At 37.7% G+C, this 12,303-nt stretch overlaps 1 protein-coding gene across 1 annotated transcript; it reads right to left on the reverse strand.

Annotated features, from left to right (window-relative positions):
* Positions 1–1,752: 1,752 nt before the first annotated feature.
* On the reverse strand, positions 1,753–5,527 carry LOC144445299 (uncharacterized). Its single transcript, XM_078134841.1, has 3 exons — positions 2,426–5,527; positions 2,345–2,350; positions 1,753–2,248 (listed from the first exon to the last, which is right to left on the reverse strand). Exons 1-3 carry the CDS (start codon positions 5,525–5,527, stop codon positions 1,991–1,993), a joined length of 3,366 nt encoding a protein of 1,121 aa, XP_077990967.1. The 3' UTR covers positions 1,753–1,990.
* Between the last annotated feature and the right edge of the window lie 6,776 nt (positions 5,528–12,303).

Consider the following 12,303-nt stretch of genomic DNA (forward strand, 5'->3'; position numbering starts at 1 on the left):
TGAGACCAAGAATCGTGACATTATCCCCAATGTCTGTATTACACTACCCCTCCATCTATCATTCTGTTAACACATTATCCCTCCTTATTCTCTCTCTCTCTCTCTCTCTCTCTCTCTCTCTCTCTCTCTCTCTCTCTCTCTCTCTCTCTCTCTCTCCTCCCTCCCTCCCTTCCTCCCCCTCCCCCTTCTCTTTTAGGCAAATATAGGGTGAAGTTACAGCAAAAATCAACATTCCAAAGACTTTAAATGCATTTGTTGTAATTAGCGAACGTGACTTTGCCAACACACACGGTGTTTCACGGACGCTAGAGGACAGTATACACTTCCGACTTCAGATTCGTGGATCTTAATTTAATATGTTTTTGAAATCGTGTAACGTTGGATAATTTTTCAATATTTTTATCTGTTCAGTCTGCATAAACAGTAGCCTACCAGTAGACGTCATCGACTATCGCTCCTTACACTAATCCTCTATCCTAAGTGATATTTTTATTTTTTGACTTTTGATCGACGATAGCCATGACGGATTCTTTGCATTGGCAGTTCAAGTGCAACTTTCCCGACTTGGCGAGCCAGCAAGTCGGGTGTCATAAATGATATGACATTAGGGGCTTCACACTTAGATATTGAGCTTAGCTTTGCCTGATGTGTTATGTAATAGTGCTGTATCACATTTGTAAATATTGCCAACAAACATTATTCAGTGATAAGAAAGATAAGAAACCCAACTTCCTTATTAGCTAATGGCTTGATTCTGTAATGGAATATTCAAAACATCAAAATGTCAGTTTATAGAATAACGGAATAATGTAGTAGTAATAGCCGTTCAAGTCAACAGATATACTATATGAACAGGTGATATTTTTTCTTTATTTGCGCCAATTCTAACTTTTGGCTTTCCAAATCATTGTGTTCACATCCCTGGATCAATTCTCTACCTTTCTACTCGTTTTTTGTTTTTTTGTTTTAAGAGGGCAATCGACCAAAAACTAACATTTTAAATGACTTACAGGTGAAATTAACTGTCCAAGTATGTGAAGGAATTGATCGGTGACCTTATCGGTACGTTTCTCTTTTTGTACTTTACATGTTAACATGTAATATGGCCCAGCTTTAATTAATAGGACATAGTATAGACGCAAGAATTTTTTTTCTGTATAATTTGTTTCATTTGAACAAATCTTATGTTGTTTGATGATCTACTTGCTGTTTAACTATCGATGTTGTTATTTTTGCACAAAATATAGTATTATTTCATTGTTGCTATGGGCATGGGATATCAATAAATAAATCAATAAAAACATACATACATTCATACATACATAAATGTATACACACACGCGCGTGCCCACACACACACACACACACACCTGCCTGCCTGCCTACCTACATACATACATATTCTTGTCTATACAACTTCTTTGCCATGTTCTGAAAGTGCCTATAGCAGCACTAACACTCAGGCACCAAGCTAACTACTTTTTGGGTTGACAGGGGATTCCAATCAACTTAAAACCCGGTATTACATGTTTTTGAACTACCTAAACTGCCTGCCTGCCCGCCTACCTACCCACCTACCTACCTAGACACAGACAGAGACAGAGAGACAGAGAGACAGACAGACAGACAGACAGACAGACAGACATCTCCCCCGGCAACTGAAACTCAATAGGAAATGACATCATATGTGAACAAACATTTAATCAAACAAAACATCCAGTAATGAATGTCAAAAATGTCAAAACAGCCTTTCGTTTGTGTGGATCATCATGTCACAGCCCTAGGATTAAACCCTTTTCCACTCTTAACATTCATATGGTCTTTATTTGCAAGCATCGTCATGTGCCTCTCCAGCCTGTCACTTTGACTAAACCCTTTACCACACTCTTTAAATTCCTATGGTCTTTCATTTGTGTAGATCATCACTTGCCTCTTCAAGCTACCACTTTCATTAAACCCTTTACTACACTCTTTACATTGCTATTGTCTTTTATGTGTATGGATCATCATGTGTCTTCATATTGGTACTTCGATTAAATCCTTTACCCCAGTCTTTACATTCATATGGTCTTTCATTTGTGTGAATCATCATGTGCCTTTTAAGATGGCAACTTCGATTAAATCCTTTACCACACTCTTTACATTCATATGGTCTTTCATTTGTGTGGATCACCATGTGCATCTTCAGATAGCTACTTCGATTAAACCCTTTACCACACTCTTTAAATTCATATGGTCTTTCATTTGTGTAGATCATCACTTGCCCCTTCAAACTACCACTTTCATTAAACCCTTTACTACACTCTTTACATTGCTATTGTCTTTTATGTGTATGGATCATCATGTGTGTCTTCATATTGCTACTTCGATTAAACCCTTTACCACATTCTTTACATTTTTATCGTCTTTCATTTGTGTGGATCACCATCATGTGATTCTTAAGATGGCTACTTTGTTTAAACCCTTTACCACACTCTTTACATTCATATGGTCTTTCATTTGTGTGGATCACTATGTGTCTCGTCAGATGGCCACCCTGATTAAACCCTTTACCACACTCTTTACATTTATATGGTCTTTCATTTGTGTGGATCATCATGTGTTTTTTCAGAGTGCCATTTTGATTAAACCCTTTACCACACTCTTTACATTTATACGGTCTTTTATTTGTTTGGATCATCATAATGTGATTCTTCAGATAACTACTTTGATTAAACCCTTTACCACACTCTTTACATTCATATGGTCTTTCATTTGTGTGGATCACTATGTGTTTCTTCAGATGGCCACCCTGTTTAAACCCTTTACCACACTCTTTACATTTATATGGTCTTTTATTTGTGTGGATCACCATGTGCTTCTTCAGATTGCTACTACAATTAAACCCTTTACTACACTCTTTACATTCATATGGTCTTTCATTTGTGTGGATCACTATGTGTCTCTTCAGACTACCACTTTGATTAAACCCTTTACCACATTCTTTACATTCATATGGTCTTTCATTTGTATGGATCATCATCATGTGATTCTTCAGAGTGCTACTTTGATTAAACCCTTTACCACACTCTTTACATTCATATGGTCTTTCATTTGTGTGGATCACTATGTGTCTCTTCAGACTACCACTATGATTAAACTCTTTACCACACTCTTTACATTCAAATGGTCTTTCATTTGTGTGGATCATCATCATGTGTGTCTTCAGACTGCCACTTTGATTAAACCCTTTACCACACTCTTTACATTCATATGGTCTTTCATTTGTGTGGATCCTCATGTGCGTCTTCAGATCGCAACTTTGATTAAACCCTTTACCACATTCTTTACATTTATATGGTCTTTCATTTGTGTGGATCATCATGTGTGTCTTCAAACTGCCATTTCGATTAAACCTTTTGCCACACTCTTTACATTCATATTGTCTTTCGTTTGTGTGGATCACCATGTGTGCCTTCAGAGAGTCACTACGTTTAAACCCTTTACAGCACTCTTTACATTCATATGGTCTGTTATTTGTGTGCATCATCATGTGTGTCTTCAGACTGTCACTTTGATTAAACCCTTTACCACACTCTTTACATTCATATGGTCTTTCATCTGTGTGAATCATCATGTGATTCTTCAGAGTGCCACTTTGATTAAATCCTTTACCACACTCTTTACATTTATATGGTCTTTCATTTGTGTGAATCACCATGTGTGTCTTCAGATTACCACTTCGATTAAACCGTTTACCACACTCTTTACATTTATATGGTCTTTCATTTGTATGGATCATCATGTGATTCTTCAGATTGCCAGTTTGACTAAACCCTTTACCACACTCTTTACATTTATATGGTCTTTCATTTGTGTGGATCCTCATGTGCCTTTTCAGATGGCTACTTCGATTAAATCCTTTACCACACTCACTACATTCAACTGATTTTTCATTTGTGTGAATTATCATGTGTGTCTTCAGATGGCTACTTCGATTAAACCCTTTACTACACACTTTACATTCATATGGTCTTACATCTGTGTCGATCATCATGTGCCTTTTCAGATGGCTACTTCGATTAAATCCTTTACCCCAGTCTTTACATTCATATGGTCTTTCATTTGTGTGAATCATCATGTGCCTTTTCAGATGGCTACTTCGATTAAATCTTTTACCACACTCTTTACATTCATATGGTCTTTCATTTGTGTGGATCATAATGTGCCTTTTCAGATGGCTACTTCGATTAAATCCTTTACCACACTCTTTACATTTATATGGTCTTTCATTTGTGTGAATCATCATGTGCGTCGTCAGACTGCCACTATCATTAAACCCTTTACCACACTCTTTACATTTATATGGTCTTTCATTTGTATGGATCACTATGTGTCTCTTCAGATGGCTACTTTGACTAAACCCTTTACCACACTCTTTACATTCATATGGTCTTTCATTTGTGTGGATCACTATGTGCATCTTCAGATGGCTACTTCGATTAAACCCTTTACCACACTCTTTACATTCATATGGTCTTTCATTTGTATGGATCATCATGTGCCTCTTTAGAGTGCGACTAGCATTGAACCATTTACCACACTCTCTACATTCATATGGTCTTTCACTTGTGTGGCTCATCATGTGCATCTTCAGATGGCTACTTCGATTAAACCCTTTACCACACTCTTTACATTCATATGGTTTTTCATTTGTGTGGATCATCATGTGCCTCTTCAGATGGCTACTTCGATTAAACCCTTTGTCACACACTATACATTCATATGGTTTTTTAGGTATGTGGATCATCATGTGCATCTTTAGGATGCTACTATGCTTAAACCTTTTACCACACTCTTTACATACAAATTGTTTTTCACTAGTACGGATGCAATTATGTTTTTCTTTATGGCTACTGCAATTTAACCTTTTATCACACCCACTTGGTTTTTCCTTTGTGTATATTTTTCTGTGTTTTTCAATCCTGCTTTTCTTGCCAACTATTTCACAAAGGGATTGTTTTTGATTTTTTTTAGACTTTACAGGGGTTTCCACATTCTCTGAATTCATTTCATGTGTATCAGTATTGTCATGACCTCTGTACAACATTTGATGTGTTTTCCTATCACCCTGGATCACCATCTTGTCTTCAGTTACACATGTATGTTTCCCTTCCAAGGTTTGTAAACTATCACTTCTTGGATTCATATCAGACATTTTCCTTTGATGTTGTCTCTGCTTTACCCTCTTTGCATCTAATGTACATCTATTTTCCTCCACACTTTGTAAACTCTCAGTGGTACTTGAATTACCAAGATTGCCTTTCCTCACTTTCTGTTCATGCTGTAGTTTATTCTTTCCCTGGTTAACAATCTCCTCTTCTGTTGTGTATTCATTTTCCTCCAAAGTTTCTAAACTATCAGCATTTGGACAATCATGATTATTATCAGTCACTTTCACTTGATGGTCTATTTCTCTCTCTCCCTCGTTGATAATTTTCTGTTGTAAATATACTTTTCTCCAAATTTGGTGAAATATAATTGGCATTTGTACAATCAGGATTACCTTTGGTTGCTTTCGTGTGCTGTTCTCTAGTTATATTCTCTGAATTGGTGTCACTCAGAACAGAGTCCTCATTTCCTATCGGGTCTTCCTTTAATGTAACATGGCCATAATAACAGAGACAATCAATGACCATAAATATATCTGTCAAAAATATAAAAACATAATTATAGTATAATTGAAATGTGGATGCTGGTCACATGAACCCTACTTATAAATTCAGTGGGCAGCTTTAGTTGATTTTTTATTCTTTTAGAGAAAAACATACCCAAACATCTCATTTGGAACAGAACAATCTGACAAAGGCTGTTGACTTAACCCACACTTCTAAATCAAAAGTAAATGAGTGGAACATCTTGTCTTCAAAATTTCATCCCTTTTTATTCATACATGCTCCACCTATACTATTATTACATACATGTATGTACCAGGGCATACTTGTGGTGTTTTCACTACAGTGCAATACCAAAAACATTATTGCATACCTGCATGCATATTATATGCAAATAAGGATGCAATCATTCCCTACACAAGAAATCATGTGATTTTTATCGAAACTTTCCGTTTATGATAAACATATGTAACAATAACAGAACCCCATGCCATGTGAGTTCAAGTGTGGGTACTCAGGGGTATTTGCACTCATGCTTGCACTGTTGCAGTGTTTTCTGCTGCACTGTCACCCGCTACACTCATGAAAGTACAGGTGCAGACAACAATGCAAGCACACATACAAATGCCCCAATATTATTCCCCTGCTCAGCTTGGTACTCTTTTAACCAACTGTTACGCATGATTTTAGTTTCATTTATTTTTGATTGTTTTTATTTGTGAAAAAAACTGATTCCAAACAAAGAAAAATGTCAGTCACAATACCCCTTCTGTGAACTTTGATGAAATATTTAAAATCAAGAGAAATCGTGTCTTTTTAGACTTTCAATTAAAAATTTAGGAAGTATTATATTGACCTCGAACCGTCTCCTTTTTACCATGTTTTTTTCCAATTTCTCTCGATAACAAACTACCGCTGTTTGTTGCAAGGCTTGTACATAATCATTTATCTAGCTCTGTATCATAAATACACTCTCACATATTTATCAAGTGTAATAATCTATAATTTATACCCAAATGTGTGTGGTCAAAATACGGGAAATAGACCAAGCCTCGCCTAGCATACAAAGAAAATTTCGCGACAATATATCAATAACGGTGACCTATACATTGACCTCAATATAATTAGTGTACAGTGAGGGTGCGCCACTCAACAAAATCTTGAGAATGTGTAAAATCGAGGTGGGACAGAAGTAAGTTCAACACGCACATGCCATATCCCGGGTATGTAGGGGATCACGAAAGCCGAGTGAAGTCGAGGATGGCAAGCTTTCCTGTGCTGAGAATAGGAGGTGTGGCGTGCATTTCAACAACATTATTGACAACTAACTTTCATTGGGACTAGACGAATCACAAATATAAAGCTAAATTTCTTGCATAAATCATGAAATTGCAAGACTATACCCTTAGGCCTTACGGAAGGTATTCTGTTTAAATCTGGCTATTTATTAATGTTATGTACACAAATGATTGTCAGAGCATTGATTCTAGTAGTTTGCCCATATATTTTCTGATGATGCTGCCATACTTGCTCTCCTGAACAATGCAGACTCTGTGAAGGTATATATAGGTTCAGTTACAGATTTTTCTGAGTGGTGCACTACAAATTTTTTTTGGAGCTAAATGTGTCCAAAACAAAAGAGATTGATTTTCGTTGAAATGCATTGCCTGATAGCACCATTGTGATTAATGGTGCGCCTGTTGAACAGGTGGTGTCTTACAAATATCTTGGTTTCAACCTTGACAATAAACTCTCATTTACACATCATACTACAGCTGTCCAAAAGAAATGCCAACAGGGTTTACACATGCTTCGCCGGTTGCGCTCTTTCAATATAGATGCTAAACTGCTTCTGCTGCTCTATCGTAGCATTATTGAACCTCTTTTAACTTATTGTAACATCTGTTATATTCCTCTGCTCTCTACTGTCAATCGAAATAAACTTCTGAAAATTTCTATCACTGCTACTAAAATTTTGGGCCTGCCACCTCCTGCTCTCTCGGACCTTACTGATCGTGCAATACTGCGCAAGGCACGTGTGATTGCTGTTGATGACAAACATCCACTTTATGCATATTTTGATATTCTCCCATCTGGCTTAAGATACCGTTGTCTTAAATGCTCCAAAGTTCGTTACAGCAAGAGTTTTGTTCCATCAGCCGTCAGATTGTTAAATCATTGCTAAGTTGTATTTGTGTACTAAGTGTATTTGTATTTGTATTTGTATTTGTATTTGTATTTGTGTAGATGTTTCGCTTGGACTTTTGTGAGTTGTATACTACATATCCTTGAGGACCAATAAATGAAAAATAATAATAATAAAAATAATAATAATGTACAGACATGACTGAGTAAAGAAAAAAGTCATGTATGAAGGTCAAAAAGAAATATAATTGGTTATATTTTTGTTTGAAATGTTTTTAAAATCTTTAGGGTCAGCAGCTTACACTGGGATTGGTCAGGTTAATGGAAACACATTTTGTTTGTATTTGGCTTTAATTTGCATATAACAGGTTTGAAAACATATCAAAATTAACACCAATAGTATCCTGCACATCAGACATGATTCCTGAAATTATGTCATTTAGACACATCCACACATGCACACGCATACCCATCCATGTAGTTTCAACTCGGCCCACTGTCACCTCGGCCTACCCATAACAACTCGGCCCATATGATTGTTAACTCTGCCTACCTGTGCTAACTCGGCCTACCCGTGCTAACTCGACCCACCCATACTAACTTGGCCTACCCATGCTAACTTGGCCTACCTGTGCTAACTCGGCCCAACAGTAATAACTTGGCCAACCCATGTTAACTCAGCCTACCTGTGCTAACTTGGTCTACCTGTGCTAAACCGGCCTACCCATGCTAACTCGGCCTACCCATGCTAACTCGGCCCATTCAGTGACATTATAATGAGCACAGCAGTTAAAGTTTGTTCACAAAGGTATTTTGTAAAATTTTGTCACATTGACCCACTACTTCTGAAAAACTGCTCAAAGTAGACAAAAACAAGTCATTGAGAATGACATAGCGGGGCTATGATTGGGTTTTAAGGAATAATCACTACTCTGATAACGCAACAACACTTGTGAACCTAAATCAAACAGATTTAGATATGTTGTGTCTGCTTGTTGGACATGGAAGGGATGGGTCGGGTATGGGGGATTGTATCACAACAAAAATGGATATGCACATTTATGTCATAGAACACTGTCCTAATACCAACTTTGAATGAGATCTGTTCAAGCATGTCTGAGTTATTGCTTTGGAAATAGAAAAATCGCAAACAAAATGGCTGCCAGGTGGCCATATTGGATCGTATCACAACAACAATGAATATGCACATGTATGTCATAGAACACTGTCCTAATACCAACTTTGAATGAGATCTGTTCAAGCATGTCTGAGTTAGGGCTTTGGACATGAAAATTTGCAAACAAAATGGCTGCCAGGCAGCCATATTGGATCATATCACGATGAAAATGGATATGCACATGTATGTCATAAAACACTGTCCTAACACCAACTTTGAACGAGATCTGTTCAAGCATGTCTGAGTTATGGCTTTGGACATGGAAAATTCACTAACAAAATGGCTGCTAGGTGGCCATATTGGATTGTATCATGAAACAAATTGACATGCATGTATGCCATAGTATGTTGCCCCTGTACTAAGTTTGAAAAAAATCGTTCCAGCCATCTCCAAGAAATGGCTGCGGACGGACGGACAGACGGACGCATGGACAGACAGAACCCAATCCATAAGTCCCCATCCCAGACTTCGTCTGGCGGGGACTAAAAATGGGACAATGTCACAAAACACAGTCTGACTGAGTGTAACACTGATACTGTGAGGTACTACAAGCTATATTTGCCAAATCTGTAGAATAAGAAATTCCGATCATGATATTAATGGGTGTGCAAGGAGGTCCCCCAGTGCAGTTTACAGAAATAATTTTTGTGAAATTACAAATTGCAAAGAAAATGTTTTGATTTTTTACATTTACGTTGAAATATGCACTAAAAACACACAATATACAGATTACAGATACTATATGTTTGAATTTTATTAATAACGTAATATCTATGTCGTAGTTGGTGAGCTGATGGGCCGAGTTGGCAGGGTGCTGGCCGAGTAGGCGATGGACCATGTTGGGCGTTAACCAGGTCACTCACTCACCCACCCATTCACTCAACAACCCCCACTCATTCACCCACCAATGCATGCACCAACCCACTCCCCCTCACACACCCACACACACACACACACACACACACACACACACACACACACACACACACACACACACACCCATCCATTCACTGGGGTACATGTCGGTTCAACTCTGCCCATCGTCACCTTCGCCTACCCATGCCAACTCGGCCCATGTGAGTGTTAACTCTGCCTACCTGTGCTAACTCGGCCTACCCGTGCTAACTCGACCCACCCATACTAACTTGGCCTACCCATGCTAACTTGGCCTACCTGTGCTAACTTGGCCCAACCGTAATAACCCGGCCTGCCCATGCTAACTCGGCCTACCCATGCTAACTCGGCCCATTCAGTGACATTATAATGAGCACAGCGGTTAAAGTTTGTTCACAAAGGTATTTCGTAAAATTTTGGAAAACACAGTCTGAGTGTATCACTGATACTGTGAAATAGCTTGTACTACAAGCGATATTTGCCAAATCTGTAGAATAAGAATTTCCGATCATGATATTAAAGCCTGGTGTGCAAGGAAGGTCCCCCAGTACAGCTTACAGAAATAATTTGCACTAAAAACACACAATGTACAGATAACAGATACTATCTGTTTGACTTTTATTAATAACGTAATATCTATGTTGTAGTTGGTGAGTTGATGGGCCGAGTTGGCAGGGTGCGGGCCGAGTAGGCAATGGACCATGTTGGGCGTTAACCAGGTCACTCACCCACCCATTCACTCACCAACACCCACACACCAATTCACTCACCCACCAATGCATGCACCACCCCCGACATACTCATTCGCTAACTCACCAATGCATGCACCAACCCACTCGCCCCCCCCCCCCCCCAACACACACACACAGTGCTGAGAGGATGACAGAAAGTGAACCTCAGCTGTACAGTGCTATAAAGTTATTAGATACAGCATTTCTTTCATACACTATATATTTTGCCAGCAATGTATTTCTCTGTCCTTCTATGTCTGCCTTTACATATCGCTCTTGTTGGAGCAGAGCCTACAAACAGGCCTATCAATTATGAAGTATAAAGTTTTAAATTTTCATTAAAACTTTTCACAGAACTGATACTGTATTTACTAACCTTTATCAGTGAGTTCACTGACTGAACTTGAAGACAGGTTCATGGTGTCTTGAGTTTGATTCATCTTGATATGGCGATCTTGAATTATGGTGAGCTCTTTTCCTGCAAGATGTACCATCCAAAGTGTACACAGCGACTATCTATAATAGAGAAAATGTATACATTGTACATTTGTAATTACTAGAGAATGTTATAACTAAAGAAAATAAAGACCTCAAATATACCAGACTACAGACTGTCGCTTGTGTCTTTACTCTGTTGTTGATGTAATAAATGTACATTGGTACGAATTTACAGTTAGTAAAGAAAAAGTCAATACAAAAATTGATGCCAAAGTGGGGATTTCAAGCGCTATATAAAAAATTAATATTATTATTGTGTAATGTCTTATAACTGGCATTTAAACGATTAATTTTAAGTTGTTGGTTTTATTTTCGTTATCTGATTGAAGAAAAAAATTAATACTCTAGTTATAATTAATTACAGCCTGTGCAGGCATTATGACACAATAATAATCAACGAAACCCATCACTGCGGTCCAGCGCTGCGGGCGTGGGTCGTTTTTGTCCTGTAATCCGCAAAGCTTTTATAAAGGCAGCAATATTTGATTGACAGATACAATATCGATTGATTATACAATGTTGCAAAGTTTAGTGAAAAGATTATCGATTTTTCCGACATGGAGTGCACTGATGACCGTGGTGATCGTACTGACCTTTTGATCGATAGTATTATCACAGAATAATGACGTTAGAGGTCCATATTTATGTAGGTTTACATGGTAAAATGTGCCGGTTTATAAGGGTTTTCTTTCTTGTGTGTATTTTTGTCAACATTAGTCAGCGATACCACATAATTCTTCAGAAAGGAAACACAAATCTAAAAATTTAAAACGAACAGATTTTTACAAAATCCCTTCCGTCTCTACGAATTTTCAGACAGATTATTGCGCATTTGAAAAAAATTAACCTGAGCAAAGTTTCGTAGTCATATAATCAACACGGAAATCGTTTTTCTCTGGGGAAATCTGATAGTATTCAGATTTCAATATCAAGTTCGGACCCCTACAATTGCTTGGTTCAAAATTTTTATCTTTGTGTTACTAGCAATAAAATTTAGAGATTTTAAGTCGTTTGAATCTGTTCTAAAATCGTATGGTTTTGATTTTTTTTTAATTTCCATCGCAAAATCGAGTAACCACAATGTTATTGTGCCATACTAGATTTGATCTGTGCCATGACCTGTGCTACCGTAATTTCCACGACTCAAAAAAGCAGCCCAAAATTTCATGAAAATGTGAATAAAAAACTATCATATGTTTGGATA

The sequence above is a fragment of the Glandiceps talaboti genome, chromosome 14 (genome assembly GCF_964340395.1).
Source record: "Glandiceps talaboti chromosome 14, keGlaTala1.1, whole genome shotgun sequence".
Classification (NCBI taxonomy): domain Eukaryota; kingdom Metazoa; phylum Hemichordata; class Enteropneusta; family Spengelidae; genus Glandiceps; species Glandiceps talaboti.